Raw genomic sequence first — 16,583 nt, 5'->3', positions numbered from 1 at the left:
AGCTGCTGCAGGGATGTGTTCCGCTCCCAGGTCAGCTGACATCTGTAGCCCTACAGATGGATGATGGTACTGCCATTGCCATTTAAACATCAGTGTTTGACTACAGACAGGAGGGAGGCATTAGTACTGATAACATTTACCTCGAGTCTTGTGAGGATGAGTAAGAGGAACAGTACACAAGGAAGCGATATTGCTGTTTGGTTTACTCAGCCTTGAAGTGATTACCAGCTGTTGGATGAGTGGCATTAGACAAGTTTGCTGTTTGAGTGGAGTTTCCAGTGGGAAGTTTGGATTTCACAAGCCATGCAGCTCATTAGTACTTGCTGGGCTGGCTGTTGGCAGCTGGGAAGAGGCCAATGATTCCACACTTTTTGAAGGTGAACCCATCCTGGTTACAGGAGGAGAGTGACGGGGAAGAAGTCCATGGTTTTTCCATACTATTTGGATGTGGTCTGCTCAGTGTGTTTGAAGCATTCCATGGCGAGTGCAAGTTAACCATGATGTAGTGCTGCCAGCTGTCCTCGCCTGGGCTGAACATGACGTAGAGCTGCTGCGTCTGCGGGAGCCACCTCTGTGTCAGCAATGAATGGCAGGTAGTGCCTTCTGCTTGTTCTGAGCTGGCCTTCCACAGAGCCCTGCAGGTTTTTGAACCGTGCTCTCTGTGGTTCGTGTTTCTGGCATATGATGCTGCGACGTGTTTGTCTGCTGGGCTGTTTGCTGGGGTTCTGCGTTGAAGAAAAGTAGCTGAAACTTTTCCGTATTGGAAATGTTCCTCAAAGAATGAGAGACCTGTTTGAATGGGAATGTGTCTGAGCTAAGGAATTCTGTTACACCTGAGCTGGCCATGTGCCTGGGCCCTGGAAGCAAGAGGTGAGTGCCTACATACCTGCTGCTTGTAACAGGAAGGATTTTTTCCTTTGTAGTATTCAGGACATGTACACTCAGGCTCCTCCTGGCCCCTCCTCGGTGCGTTGGTGTACAAGGCAGAGCACACCCACCACTGTGTCTGGTTTTGTCATTTGCCAAGCAAGAAAGAGGTTGTGCCTGGGCTAGCATTGTGTCTGCATCGACACCATGGTTTCTGCACAGCCTGGGTAAACCATCTGCCAAAAAAAAAATCAAAACAAATTGTTTGCATAGCTGTTGCCCTGATAAAACAATCTTTCTTTTAAATATGGTTCCATGTTAAAGCAAGGGCCACGCGCAGCTGGTGCCTTTTTGAAAAACAGAAATTAAAATGGATGGATCAACAGAGAAAAGCTGACAGTTATCGGGAACAAAATGTGCTTCCCTGAAATACTGATGTTGGGTTGCTCCGTTCTTTGTTCTTTGCTGTGTTCAGTGCAAGCAGGTCCCAATCATGAACTCTGTCTCTTTCCCTTCAGAACTTGCCCACCCCAGAGAACTCGCTGCCCTGAGTGCCAGCTCTTCCCACTGCTGTCCCCAGTGGAGGGGTTTGGTGGCTGAGGTGCAGCATGCCAGGTCTCCTGCAGATCAGGTTTGCTACTAAACCAGATAATGGTTTAGTATAAGTGGTTTAGAAGTTTAGCATCGATGTACGCAACATCAAAACTGGTTAGGTAGCCTTTCTGCCTTTGTTCCGTAAGGCAGCTTTTTGAATCTGCCCAGAAGCTACTGCATGAAGACAGAACGTGTCTGTTGTTGCCTAGATCACATTCCACCCCTCTACTCCACTCTTGTGAGACCTTACCTGGAATCCTCTCTTCAGCTCTGGAGTCCTCAGCACACAAAAGATGTGAAACTGTTGGAGTGAGTTCAGACGAGGCCACGGAGATCATCCGAGGGCTGAAGCACCTCTCGTACAAGTACAGGCTGAGAGTTGGAGTTGTACAGCCTGGAGAAGAGAAGGCTGCAGGGAGACCTTAGAGCAGCCTTCCAGAACTGAAAGGGGCTACAGGAAAGCTGAGTAGGGACTTTTTATAAGAGAGTACAGGGATAGGATGAGGGGGAAATGTTTTAAGCTGAAAGAGGGGAGATTTAAATTAGACCTTAGGGAGGAATGTTTTCCTGCGAGGCACTGGCACAAGTTGCCCAGAGAAGGCATGGTTGGAGGCCAGGTTGGATGAGGCCTTGAGCAGCCTCATCCAGTGGGAGGTGGCCCTGCCCATGGCAGGGGGGTTGGAACTGGATGGGCTTCAAGGTCCCTTCCAACCCAAACCATTCTATGATTCTCTGTTGTGCTTATACTGGAGCAGTCTCAGTGGCTTGGGTCTTGAAGACTTGGCCTTTATTTTACCCTTGCAAGCCCTGCTTTCACTCCCTGACAGATCAGTGTTTAGCCAGTGACTGTGCACAAATCCTGTTACTTAAAACAGGAAGGAATTTTTCTTTGTAGCATTTGCACCCATTATTATCACTTAGTCACAGGTATATAAGGCAGTGTATACTCATCACCCTTTCAATTTTTCACCCTGGAAAAAGCATGCTCCATCAATTAACTTTACATATCGCACCTGCTTTCCTGATCCCTCATTCTATTTATTCGTGTTCTGGAGATGAACACTGCTTTGTGGCCTGCAGGTAGCAATCTGAGATAGTAGTCTTTGTAGTGGTGGTTTCAAGTGACTCTCCACCTTGACTAAGCTGTGGTTACAATAGAGAACCATTGGTAGGATCTTTAAGTATCTTTATTGTCTTGTGGAGTGTTGCAGATCAGCCACAGCAGCATCTGCTAATCCTATAAACCTTGCCCCGAGATGCTGCAGAAGCTCCTTCTGAAGGAGATCTTTGCCTTTCATCCTGGTGCCGGTGAGCAAGGTCACAAATGAAAGTGACCACCTCAGCAGCAGTGTAGTGTCCATCTTCTAGAGTTGTGGCTCAGTCAAAGAGATGTAGTGCTTCTCCCCTGCCCAGGCCATTGGCTTTTGGTGTTAGTGCTCATGGCTTCCGATGAGGATGCTGGACTAGATGAACTAGCACTGAGGACATCTGCACCACCTTCATTCCTGCTGCGAGTCAACGCTTGGCAGTGAAGTATTTTGCCTTTTGTTGAGCTTCATTCAGCAGTTTTGAATGAGAACACTCTGATTTGCGCAACTTCCAAACCTCTTTGTTTCAATGTGTTGTTGGACTGCTGAAGCGATATCTCCCATTTGGCCATTCGTCGTCTGTACTGAATGTCCAATATCTTGTGTTTTCCCTCTGAATTATGGGAACAAAGAGCATCCCCATCCTAAATGCTGCCATATCCAGCCCTAAAGCAGTTGTATTTCATTCCTGAGCATTCACTATGAAGGCATTACTAATTAGCTGGCAAGATGAGGAAAACAGAATTATTGGAGTGCATTAGCGAACTGTATTCCTTTAATATGCTTTTTAATATAGTATAACAACTGGCCTCCAAGTAGTGTGGGGTGTTAACTTGTGGGTGGCAGAGCCAAACTGTCATAAGAAAAGCTTGGTAGACGCAGGTTGCAGTCTGACATGCAATCCTTTGATCTCCTTTCTGAGTGTGGGAGAACAACCACAGTAACATATACTGTCCAGTAAAAGTCAATGTACGAGACAGGCCAAGGAGAAGACCATGGCATGGTGCCATTAGAGGTCACAGCAACCTACTGCTGTTACAGCAGACATAGGGAAACAGCATTCCTGTTGGAGAAGGAGCCTGCTGCCAATGCGTCAAAATAAATTCTTCAGATGAAGGAAAATTAAACAAAACCACTGTTTTGTTAGCAAAGTAATTTGCTTTTTCCATACAAATTGCCTCTTTCCTTGCTCCACTCCAAAATACAATCTGAAAGTAATCAGAGCTCCCAGCTTGTAGTGGTTGGCAGGGGCTCAGTAATGCCATGGCTAAAAATTCCCCTAATTAAAAAGTGACCATCAGCATTTTTTGTTTATCACCTTTGTTTGTCAGCCTTGTGTCTCTGACCACCTTCTTGTCAGGTTCAAAAGCTTGTGTGTTCATCCCCAACTCTTGTCCTGTGATTTCTGCAGAGGGATATCATTAATAAGAATGGAACTCTTTATTTGAAAGGGGCTCCTCTAACTGTGCTGATTGCAGTAAGTTGTGTCTATCAAGAAAACTATTTAAGTTCACTGTAAACAATCACTTGACGTCAGTTTTCTTAATGTTCCTGTGCCATTTTCATTCTATTATAAAGAAATTAGAGTTATTTATTCGTTTTGACTGGTTGTTTCCTAAGGACTTTGGAACTAGTTGGCCGATATGTTTAAGGGAAGGATGTGATAGGTATTTACAGTATCCCAAGGAAAGTGGAAGGGGACTGATTGTTCACAATCTCTTCCAGTATAAATGAAGCTCAGAAAAACTATGTTCATGATTAGGAAAGGGAAGCAATTGAAAGTCCATGTGGATCCAGGAGGATTCTGAGCTCACAGAAGAGAAATCACTGAGGGTTGACAGATATGTAGAAGATCTACCAGACACATGAAATCCCTGATTGGAAAATAATTAAAAGGTAGAAGAGAATTTCAGGGAATTATTACGTCTGTTTACTTTGCTTTTATGCTTCTTTTAGGCATTTACTTAAGGTCACAGTTAGAGTCAGTATTTGGAGACAGATAGACTTTTTGCCGGACCCAAGTACAGCCGTTCTGAAGTTACTGGTGCATTTGTAAATCCAGACTAGCCAAAGCATTCGTAGTATCATAGTATAGTTAGGCCTGGAAGGCACCTTAAAGATCATGTAGTTCCAACCCCCCTGCCATGGGCAGGGACATCCCACTGGATCAGGCTGCCCAATGCCCCATCCAACCTGGACTTGAACACCTCCAGGGATGGGGCAGCCACAACCTACCTGGGCCAGGGCCTCACCACTCTCATGGTGAAGAAATTCTTACTAATGTCCAAGAAGCATTGCTGCCTCTTGGCCCTAGACAGACCATGATAAAGAAGTTTGGACCTTTTTGGGGATAGAGGTGGAAAAATGAGGGACAAAGGACAGAACTTAGAAGGAAGCAGATGTGAAAATTTCCATAGTCCATAGCATTATTTATGTGTAATCATTGTGCTTCTACAGTTTAATGCATTTAATTTGTGTGTGTCCGTGCCTGCATAACTGATACCATCTGGTTGCTGCAGCATTCACTGGGTATCAGCATAGGTTGTGGTTCCATGGGCATTTCTTTAAGCAACTATGATGGTTTAATTGAATTCTGCCATGAATAAACCCAGACTGAGGAACTGAACCTAAACTAGAAGTAACCCAGGAAGATAAAAGACATTAGTTATAACCTAGTTCCATTCCTGCGTGCAGTTCACTGCACAGCTGCTCAAAAGCTTTCGTGAAAGCAATCACTGACAGTGATACTGGCTTTTAGACACCTGAAGTGTTTGTGAAACTGCAGTCTCAGGGGAGTGGGCATGAAACCACTGCCTTAAACTGTACTCTGTGTGTTCCCTGTCACTCTCCATGCAAGGCATTTGCCCTCCGCATCAGAATTCGGCACAGCACATGTCTTTGCAGCATGTACATGAAGGTCATTTTCCAGAGAAAATAGGAATATGCAAGTTAAAGTTTTATTGCTGATGTGTAATTTATTTGAGTTCCTCTGAGTAACCGCTTCTGATGCTTTACGACACTTTGGTTTTCATTTCTGTTAGAAGTGAGGACTTGTTCCTGATGTCTTCTTCTTTTCTCTGCAGATAATCTGATCAAAGCCATCCTGTCAGCTACCAAAGATTACCGTCTAACTCCAGCTCTTGACAGGTAAGGTGAGACCTTTAAATAGAAGGAATAGAAGTGATTGTTTTTGACATGTCCTAAGTAAAGTTTGCCAGAAATTATTGGTGGTAAATTTGACTGAGCTTTGGAGGTAGATCAGAAGCTGGAAACTGGATCCACTTTCCAATAAAACTGTAAACTTTGGAAACCTCTGTTAAGTCAAACAGAGGCAGAAAAAAAGCATTTACCTTTTGACTGTTTCCTAATCCTTTGTTTCTTGTGGTGTCACAATGCACTCTCCTGCCTCCTTTTTAAATAAGTCAATAGCAGGGTTTCAATAAATACATTATTCTTTTTCAACCTTTCTGACAAAGCAACAGAATCGCAAGAAACTCTTAAGAGGAAAGAAGGAACTGGCTTGTTTTAACAATGTTTCACTGAAGCCTCCCTCTTGACCAAGGAATGTAGGATTGTGTTGGCCAAGCCTGTGCCAGGGTGTGAAAACAGTCTCCTGGGACCTGTGGTATTTGAATTGATGCCTTTAGAAGAAGCTCCGTTGATTCTGCAGTCCTATTGTAGAGATTGTCATAACCCAAATACCCTGAGGGGTTATGTGTTGGTAAAGGCTCAGGCTGTCAAGGATGGATCTGGGCTAGAATAATTCCCAGATTCCTCCCCAGCTGCCCTACTTCTACCTAACTGTTTAAAGTAGGTTTTGTGCAATGCCAGACCAATGTCCACACAACAGTGTTTGAAAATAAGAAATAAAGGAAGAACTCCCATAGGTGAAGAGTTAAACCGATCAAACATCTGGATATTTACTAAAACTCACTATATGAAACCTAATAGTTCTCACTTTATTCAAATAGTCTCAGATTAAGTACTTACAAACCTAACAGTCTCAAGAACAATAATAATAAAAATAAAATACCACTCACAATTGCGATTAAGGTGACTGGCAGTGTCATACGGTCAGGCAGCCCTGGCCAGGAGGATGTCACCTTGCTGGTGAGATCCTCAACTGGTTCTGTCCTAACCTTACCTTTTATAAGGTTGCTTTACCTACGCACAATTGCTATCAGCTATGATCCAAGAACAGTACCCTTAGAGGAACACCACAAGCCACAGGCAAAGTGAGACTTCAACATCTGTCTGAAAAGAGCTTGTTTGACAAAGTACCGCAAACCACACCTCTCAGTGTTTCGCTGGGCAGAGTTTGCTTTCACGAAGCGCCTGTGGTTTCACGTCAGTGACGTTCGCTGTAGCCTCCCATCCAGTCTAGAGCTGCTAAGAGAGGGAAGGGGATTGGGATTGGTCGCCACAAAGGTTGCTTCAGAAACTCACTGGCATGTTTACGATGAGCTCCCCAATGATAGTCCTTTAGTCTTTCCTATCTTTGTTTTTTCATCATTCCCTCCTTTTGCCCTGCAGTTTTCCATTAGTGCCAGGGTTAGTTTAGAGGTGGTTTCCTTCAGAAGCTGACAGAGGTTTATTACTGGGAAAAGATATCTTTTCAAAGTCCTGCTACTGTGCCTTTTCAAGCAGTGATGCTTCCTTGAACCCAGGCTAACAGCACAGTTCTTGCTTTCTAAACATACTGGTTTCATCCTGATCCAGCTCCTCTTCTGCCCACTTTTCCATGGCAAAGTTCATAAGCTCTCCCAGTCTTTCTTCCACACATCTGACGTTGGTTGTAGCTCTTGCCTGCTGTAGTTAGTGTTTGGAGTTAGTCTCTTTGTGAAAGTTTATTCTTAGTTTTTTGCAATCCATGTGCTGATTTAAGCTGCTTTGAAGTTTGCCTTGCCTCACAGCAATGCCGGATAAGGTTAGCCTTCAGAGTTGGGATTAACTTGAGAAATGATGTCCAGAAGGCAAAATCATTTTACAAATGACCTTCTTAGAGATTTTGCACACAACTGAGTCTCACCCATCTGAGGTTTATCTCAGCCCTGGTTGGAGAGTTAAGATTTTAATCTGTTGAAAAATCCACATGTAGACTCTTTCACAAGGTTACTCACGGAAAATTAGTGTTGATGACATGAGGGCAGGTGGAAGATTCTTGCAGGGAAGGTTAATGGAATTGTGACTCTTGCTGTTCACCTGTTTTTTGAGGAGTGGAACGTGTTTTGATTTGGTTGTTTAAAGCAATTTCTTAGGAGGCTGTGAAAGAGCCAGTTTAGCATGAGCTGCTTGTTTTGGGTTTGCATTCTTTATATTGGGTTTGGTGCAGAGATAGGAAAGACCTAACACTCGGCCTTCATGAAACGGATGTAAAGTCTCCGAGTTATCAAGTATGAACAAGACCTAAGGAACAAGCTAGATTTCTATAGTATTGCAGTAACAAGTTTTGGTGGTGTGTCTGGTGGTAAATACACGGTTATCTTGGGGAACTGCTGTTTTCCTGGAAACTTTGGAGGTAAATGCAGAGCAGTGGATGTTGGTTGTGTAGTACTTATGCCTCACAGTCGAATACCTCTCAGAGCTCTTCCAAGTGAGCAGGTCCTAGATAGGAAAGATAAAAATTGAACCTGGGGTGAAAGAAAGGGACAAGAAAGGCTTGGGATAACAAGTCACAAAGTGAGAGCCTAAAGCAGTAGTTGGATGGAGTTGTGACAGAGGGTTTGTGATTAGAGCGATCTTGGATACTGTAGGAGGTGTTATGGCTACCACAGTGCTGCTCTTGGAAACCTGCTTGGTGAGTAGGGCGTAGATGAAGACTTGGGTCTGCATCCCAAAATGTTTTTCAGCTGTGATTTGCAATGGATTACAATGCCAGGAGCAACGGGTATCTGCTATCTTGGATTCCAGAAGAGTTAATGGAGCAGACTGATGAGGGAAGGTTAGCTACTTTCTCATCTTGTCTCAAGCTCAAAGAAGAGTCCAACAGTTCCTCTCTGTGGCAGCTCCAGTGTGCTGGGAGCAGGGCTTTGAGGTTTGGCTTACTGCCTGACTGCTCAGTGGGTCGAGGAGAAAGTCTAGACCTCTCCCCTTTGCTTACCACCTCAGAGCGACTGGAAACACCTTGACTTAAGGGATCTTTAAAGGTCCCTTCCAGCCCAAACCATTCTGTGGTTCTGTGATTCTATGATTAAGGGCTGGAAGAGTGCATTACTGTGAAAGAGTTGGATAAGAGACACAGAAGTCCATGAGGTACAAGGGACTTGAGAGATGTTGTGAACCTTTCCACCTACAGATTCTCAGAAATCTAGTGGGCTGTAGGGAGAAAGCTCCAGGTTCACCTTCTCTTCAGGATGGAGTTATGCCAATGCTTTCACTCTTGGCAAAGCCAGTCTAAGAAGTTGTATTTGCTGCTGCCTGTTCTCAGATTGTAGCTCCACACCTTCTACTTGGGCTGCTGCTATTGTTTGAAGAGGGACTTGAGAATGGGTCACAGAAACTATTCCGGTTTAAGTTTTTCTCTTAACCTAGGTCATTCCAGTGACCTCATTTATAGAGCTCTCCTCCCACTGAAGAGTTGCATTGGCAGAGCGCTGCAACAGCAACATGACAGGCAGAGGGCTGGGGATGGGTGGGGAGGGCGAGCGCTGCCGAGCCTATTGAAGCAAGTCTTCATGTAACCACACGCTGAATGCGGCTTTCCCAGGGGAAGGGTGGGAGAGGCAGGAGAGGTGAGGTCAGAGCAGTGCGTGAGAGCACAGGAAGGAAAGAGGGGATTAGAGTTGTATGGTGGGGGATCTACACCAAGCCTTTGGTTTTGTCCCCACCCAAGCTTTTCCATTTCTGTCCTCCTTCACAAAGCTGTCCCTTGCGATCTTACCTTCACTTCCCTCCCATGAGCCCTGGAAATGAACTGATTTGTTTGATTATCCCTGTGCCAAAAGGGCATCCTGATGCACCTTTCCTGACACGATGTACCGACATGGTGCTGAAATGAGGCAAACCCAATCCTTCCAGGTATGTGTACACTTTTCATCATCCCAAAGCAGCTCAGCCAACTCACTCCAGCTAATCTCTCCATTGTGAGTAGAGATGTCTTAATAACTAGCAGCAGCTGGAGGGCATGTGAACAAATGCTCTAGTTCACGCCTGTAACATGGTGTAAGTGATGCCTTGCTTTCTTAGTTTTCCTCATGACTCCTTATTAGGGCACTGTTGTTTTGAACTGTTTATAATCTGCTTCTGCTCCGGGGCAGGGGACAGGTAATGCTGCCGTCGTGTTTGTGAGTGTAGCTGCAACTCACCCATGTGCTTTTCTGGAGAAGATTGGAGATCAGAGCATTTCAGAATTAGCATCCTCTTCCTTCACTGCTGCCATGCCTTTCTCTCTAATGCGGATCTTGGTGGGCCTTGTCTTAGACGCTTCGGAGTTCTCCTGTTGGCTTTTCCTGGCTGACATTCCTCACATGTTCACTGCTTGTTTTACTGACTCCTCCTTCTGCAAATGGATCAGGGCTTGGTTTCTAGCTCTATGGCTCTTCTGCTGCCTGGGCTTTCAGTGGATTTTGAGGTTAAATCTCCATGGTGATAGATGACCTGTAAATTTCCATGAAAAGATACAAATATAAAAGCCTGGCTGGCCCTTTTCTGTGGCCTCCAGGTGGTAATGAAGAAAAACTGAGAGTGAGTTTATAACCTAGAGGAGTCTTTACAAATACAGTGTATAACAACCAGTGAGGAAGGAACTTGATAGAGCAGGAGAAGAGATGTTCCTCGGTCTCAGGCTGATAGCACCAGTTTAAGTAGCAGCAGCCAGATCAAACCAGAATATCCTAAGCCTCCCTTAGCACCAGTTACCCTAAAGATGTGGGTTTTAATTATTCTGTTATATCTCTCCTCAAAGTCTTTAGCTCTAAGGTTGCTTAAAGGCAAGCTTTTGTGGTTTTTCTCCCCTGACAAATCCCTAAAGCACTTTGATAAGAAAGGAGGAGGAAGTAGCAGTTGCTATAACACACACATATGTTTACAGTGCTATATTGTTCAAGAAAATCTGTGTGAATCCCTGTTTCGGTGTAGATGAACTCTGGCTGCAGCTCCCAGCTTAGGGCTTTAGGGAAGGTCTTTCTGGTGTGGAAAGTCCATGACCCTCATTCATACCACCCAGGTAGCAAACTGGAACCTGGGCTGTGTCCAATGTGTTCAGTCCTTGAGCTCTTCTGGAGAAGAAATATGGCTTTGACATCCTATGTAAACAAACAAAAAGGTTTTTGCACACCTCTTTGTGAAGAAACAATTGAGCTGTAACTGATGCTCCCTGCACTGTGTGTTTCTTCAGCCAGAAACTTGCCTGGAACCAGCAGTGACTTTGCAGCTTTCCCATGCTCAGGCGTTGTCAGTCAACACTGGCTCTGAAGGAGCCCAGCTACGCTGGCGCCAAGTGTCCAAACTTCTGGTCAGGATGTGAGGTCAGGTACCTGACGTCCCTGCTGAATGTTTCCCTTTCACAGTGCCATCGGGGTGGCCCTGCAATCCGCTTACTGTTCCACAGTGTGACTGCTAAAGCTGGTGAGACCGATAGCTCGCCTTTCTGCCTGTCTTGAGTAAAACAGGCCAGGCAGCCCCGATTTAATGTACACACCTGATGTGCAGAACCCAGGTAAAGTCCAAGAACTCACCACTTCTTCATCATATGCATCTGAAGAAAGCAGTCTGCATCCGAGTTCTGCCTTCTGAGTGTGCAACAGAAACTTTCAGCTCTGCGATGGCAGTGGGCAGAATACTTCTGAAGGAAATTTAAGACCAAGCTGCTAGGACATCAAGGATTAGACCTTAGCATCAAAAAGATGCTGTTGAAAAATCTTATCTGCAGACTTAAGGGAAAAAGGAGGATGCACTTAAATATGTTAGACCACCAGGGTATTAGAGTGGTTCAGACGTGAAGCTGGGCAAAGGTGACTAACCTACCAGTTACAATGTGTAAACGCAGAACCACTCAGTTAAGTATTTCTTTAAATTATTTGGGTAAAAATAAAACTATATTTTCACATTTTACAGCAACAATTAAATACTTTCTATATTTTCATTAGTAACTGTAAGGGTGTTAAGTGACAATTGTATGTCTTTTTAAATCAGGAAGCACCAAAGAGTATTTAAAGGGTTAAGTAAAGAGTTATTTTTGTTACTGCTGTTTGGTTTTTAACCTTTCTTGAAATGTTGAGTAGAACAGCAAATGTTGTGCCATTCCTGGATACGACAACGCAGTGGATGTACTTTGAATTGCTCTCGTATGTAGTGGCTCCTGCTCACCAGTCGGACCTGGGACTGCTTGTACACCTAGAGGCAGATGTTTACGTGCAGTTGTTTGTCAGTAAGTGGATCACATGCAGATGTGGAAGGGACTGCTGACAGTAGATGGTGCTTTAATTTAGCAGAAAAGGGAAGAATGTGATTAAGTGGTTTGAGGCTGAAACAAACACATCTGTATTCAAAATTGGTTAGAGCCAGCATCCTAACAGTGAGTGCAAAAGGGATAGAGGGGAGTGTCCATAGTCTGTAGCCTTTGGATTTCAGCATGGTATTCCTCAGAATGCAAAATCATTCTCTTGAACAACGAACTGCTTCTCAGAGTCAACTGGGCAGAGAAATTGCAGTATCTCACCCAGCAGTCTGTTGTTGAGGAGGTCAAACTTTCTTACAATAGTCATCAAAAAATTGTATTTTCATCTGGAATGTCACTTGGCCAGGACTGAACTCTGGTCTTTTTTCCCCTCCTACGACAACTTTTCCTTAAGGGTTTAGACAAAACTGTTGCCACCTTTGTCACTTGGTTGGATGTGCTTGGGGCTGACTTTTTCCCTTCCCTCCTTGACACAATGAACTGCCTGAACCAGATCTTGCTTCTGCTTTCTCCTTTCTGCAAGAACTGTATTTTTTTTCTATGCCATTGTCTATAGAGTTTTTTCTCTATTGTCATTTAATTATCACAAACAATCATAGTTCTTCAGCCCTTAGGGACATGAGCATGGTGCTGATATGTCCATCTTCTTGAGGAGTTTTGGGATTTTTTTGGAAAGGCTGGGATCTGTAGTGGAACTTCATCTGGGCTGGAGAAACTGTTCCTGAGCATTTCTTGGTGTCGTTAATTCTGCGTAGTTCTCCAGCTAATGACTCTGTCAGCAGGGGAACCCTCCGTGGTTTAACAGTCTTTAAGTGAGCTCCAGCCCCACTCTACAGACCCCACATAAGTAAAGCTTTCCTCACGCTGACTCTTTAGACTGATCACAGTGAGGACAGCCTAGAAGAGATCAGTTGACTGCGCCTGGGATTAGGAAGGCCTCCTAGTCCAAAGATCTGCTCCAAACACTGATTGCCTTGGACCCTTTCCGAAAAAGGCTCTGCAGACACGTATTCCTTCAGTGAACCACCAGAGATGGAGGCACGTTGCCAGAAGAGCCAGCTGCATTTGGGATTAGATGGCTGGAAAGAAGTCCTCTCTCTGTCTTCAAAACGAAATCACTTTTTAACATCTGCTGCAGAGAGTTCTTGTGACTCGCAGTTCCACAAGAAACTGTTTTCTTCCTTCTCTTTCCTGTTTCTTTGTTAATTAAGGTCATTTTCCTTCCCCTTCCTCACCTATTGTGTCTCCGTATATGTTTCCCACTGGACAGGAATGGGGGCGGTGTCCTTTTTCTATCCATTTAGTGTTTTCTGTCTCTTGAAGTCTCAGAATAACTGCAGCAATTTTGCACTCGGCAAGGTGAGTGCACCCCAGATAACCTGGCAAAGTCTGCTTGCACTCAGAAAATTGCTTGGAGAAAAGACATCCTCGCTAAGCCTTTGGTTTATTGTTATTTCAGTGCTAAATGAATAATGAGATGGTTTAAGTAAACAGATGGGTTTGATTCAAGCCCATCATACTAGGAGTGTGGGGGGAGAGGACCTGCTTGTCCCGACAGCTCATCTCATTAGCCCACATGTGGTGTGAGGTGTTGAAAGCAGTTTGTCACGTGTGATGCCCGGGCGTGGTGGGGTGAGCTGAGGATCAAGTATATCTCTGAACTCCCCTTAATTCTTCATTTTCCAGAAGGTTTCCTGTAGTTCTCAGGTAGGTGCAATAAATATGTGCTGCTTGTTGTGTTTGAAGTTATGTTGCAAAAATCACCTCTTTCCTCTGTTTCTTCCCCAGTCTCAGCTGCCGGCGATGTATTATTGTGGGAAACGGTGGAGTACTTGCAAATAAGTCATTGGGGTTAAAAATTGATGACTATGATGTTGTTGTCAGGTAAGTCTTTGGCATGACAGTTTTCTCGTCATATCACCCATTTCTTTATCTGTTCACACGCTGTGGAGGCAAAGGTTAAACCTACACTAGTGTGACAATATCTGTTAGTATGGAAGTGTTAATTAACAAAGAGCATAGAAACGTTTGCTGTAAATGGTGATCACATCAAAGGGTGAAGGCATTTCTCAGGCATTCAGTTTTCCACAGCTGTTAGGGAACGTGCTTTCTTCCATGGGCCCACTTTGAATGTTCCCTTCATAGCTCCTTTCTAAAAGCTGCTTCGTTTGGGATGTCCTTGGGTGGTGAAACAGTAAAATGCAGTGTTAGATCTGCTCCCAGATACATCCCCTAGAAAGTTCGGTTAAGTATTATCAGTCGTAGACATGTAGCAGTCTCTGGGACACACACTTCAAAGCTAGGATGGGAAGAACCAAGAATGGTGCAGCATAGGTTCTTAGGAAGCAGTAAGCCTCCATGAGTGAGAGGACCTGTAGGTGCACCCTAGAAGCTGGGAATATTTTGTCTCTGTTTTGCTGCAGATAATGCTCTTGAATAAGGGAGCAGGAGCAGAGTGGCCTGTTAGTGGAAACGACCACAGTGAAAGTTAGGACTTCTTGCTTTCACTGAAGACCTGGATCATCGCCATCTCAGAATGCTTGAAAAACGTGCTGATATGTGAAATCACAGGTCTAGTCATAACTCCTAGTAATAAATCTGTCAAGTCAGGGAGGTGTTCTGGGTGACTGGAGATTAACAAACATAATACCTGTACTAATGGAGAGAGAGAGAGTGCGTGTGTGTAGGAAGGAGGGGGGGATGTGCTCTAGGGAGCTACAGACCCATTAGTCTGACTTGAAAAAAATGCAGAGCTTTATAGCAGGTTCTGAATCATGACGAACAAAATATTATGATGGGAAATAGGAAAAGTGGGATAAACCGCAGGGTAAGTTTGTAAAAACTAATTTAACGTAGGCTAGGCTGGTATTTTTTTTTTCCCTGGAAAGATAACTGATTTCATATGAAAGGGAATCTAACTGATATAATCTCTCTGAACTTTAGTCAACCATGAGACATGGTGGCAAATAGCAAATTCTTAGCTTAGGTGGAAGAAAGAAAAGGATTAGTAAAAGAATTTAAGGCATAGGGAAGGTATCATTTCGCATGGTCTCCTTTCTCTCCCATGTGCTAGTAACGGGCACATAAGGAAACAATAGAATATACATGGAGTAATAAATACCCTCCGGCTCTGGACAAAAAGACCAAAAAGATCCCTTTCAGTCCTTTGTTCCTGTGAATGGTTCCCTGCTTCCCCAACAGTGCTCTGGACACAGGGATGACTGTTCAGAACAGGATGAAACTTTTACAGCCCTTCTCCTAGTTCATCCCACTATCAGTTGCTATCTAAGAGCTATTACTGCTTGTCATAGTCTGGTGACTTGCAGTTATTTAAGCTGAATTAAAATTCAGTTATAGCCTTTTCTTGGGCTCAGGTTGTTCAAAAAGTAGCAAGAGAGCAGTTTCAGTCCATCTGGGCTAAGCCACCCACTAAGATTTACATCAGAAAGTCCACTATTTAATTTCTAAATGAAAAGTTCAACCTTTCCTCTCCACATCAGTAAATCTAAGTCAGTTTGCGAACTGAGAGGATAAGAGGGCAGCTAAGCACCTGTGCTGTTTGTAGGATGGATAAAGGAGAGAAAAGTCAACTCTAAAGGTTAAATGAAGCCAGGTGCTTGGATGTGGGACTGAGAAGATGAGAGCAGACTTTGTCTTAAATGTGTCCAACTGCCTCCTTTACTCCTGCGGAAGCTGGGGAGATTCCTTGTGTTACAGCACACTTTTTCATGAGTTGGAAAACTGCTTTGAAGGATAAGATTTGGGACCTAGGAGGTGAATTTTAAGGGAAAAATGTGGTACATTTGTGGACAAAGAAGTCATCCAGCATTATGTGGAGGTTTTTGATGCCTCACTTTACCATGTGAAGATCACTAATGGCAGCAGGAAATTTTGGAGAGAGTCAGATAGGCTTTGACAGTTCTAAACCAGCTTGGAGTTGAGTTAGTTACTGGTTTTCTTTAACTGGATATTACCACCTTTCAGTACAGATGTTATTCCCAGCTGTCACACTGCTTACCTGGCAGGAACTTCTTGCACCACTCAGTCATTGGTGCTCTGAAATGCCTCCTTAGAATAGATTGCAGACAGGGGAAAAACAGGTGTACATCAGAAATTCCCGGTTAGAATGAGATAGGGATTCACCTCATGATGATACTTTAGTGGTATTTCAGAGGGTCTTCCTGGTGCCAAGGTTAGGAGTTAGTGTCTCTAAGCTCCCTATGTCATCAGTGGTCACAGACAGAAAAACACTCCAAAACTTGTGGAGAGAACTGCCTTTCCACGGGCAGCACGAGGAGGCCTAACATCCAAACTGAGGTTTTCTAAGATTTCCCTGTGTTTATAGCCACCAGCGTGTCCTGCCTGAGACAGGGTTCAAGCTGCGTATCATGCACCTTCGTGAACACAGGTTGTGGCTGCCAGAACTTGTCCTGCTCCATTGCCTGCGCTGCCCCTGGGACACTGACCCACGGGGCTGACAGTGCTGGCTCATTAGATGTTAGCAGGACTCCATCACTATGACTCCGTCAACAGCTTTTTGCTGGAGGCCTGAGCTCATTTTGCTTGGGGAAATGGTTTGTTTTGTTTCCTGTCTAGATGAAACGTAAGAATCCTCAGTTTTGAGAGCTTTAAGGTAA

The 16,583-nt window shown here is 44.3% G+C and overlaps 1 protein-coding gene across 7 annotated transcripts in view; it reads left to right on the top strand.

Annotated features, from left to right (window-relative positions):
- Positions 1-16,583, top strand: part of ST3GAL3 (ST3 beta-galactoside alpha-2,3-sialyltransferase 3) — a 210,938-nt gene that overhangs the window by 141,213 nt on the left and 53,142 nt on the right. For all 7 annotated transcript variants that reach the window (XM_054073724.1, XM_054073727.1, XM_054073722.1 and 4 more), the window contains 2 exons: positions 5,633-5,696; positions 13,735-13,830. In XM_054073724.1, coding sequence (XP_053929699.1) covers positions 5,633-5,696; positions 13,735-13,830 — 160 coding nt within the window. The remainder of the gene's footprint in view (positions 1-5,632; positions 5,697-13,734; positions 13,831-16,583) is intronic.

Source organism: Cuculus canorus, chromosome 8, assembly GCF_017976375.1.
Source record: "Cuculus canorus isolate bCucCan1 chromosome 8, bCucCan1.pri, whole genome shotgun sequence".
NCBI classification, from domain to species: Eukaryota; Metazoa; Chordata; class Aves; order Cuculiformes; family Cuculidae; genus Cuculus; species Cuculus canorus.
This window is presented reverse-complemented; position numbering and strand designations above follow the sequence as displayed.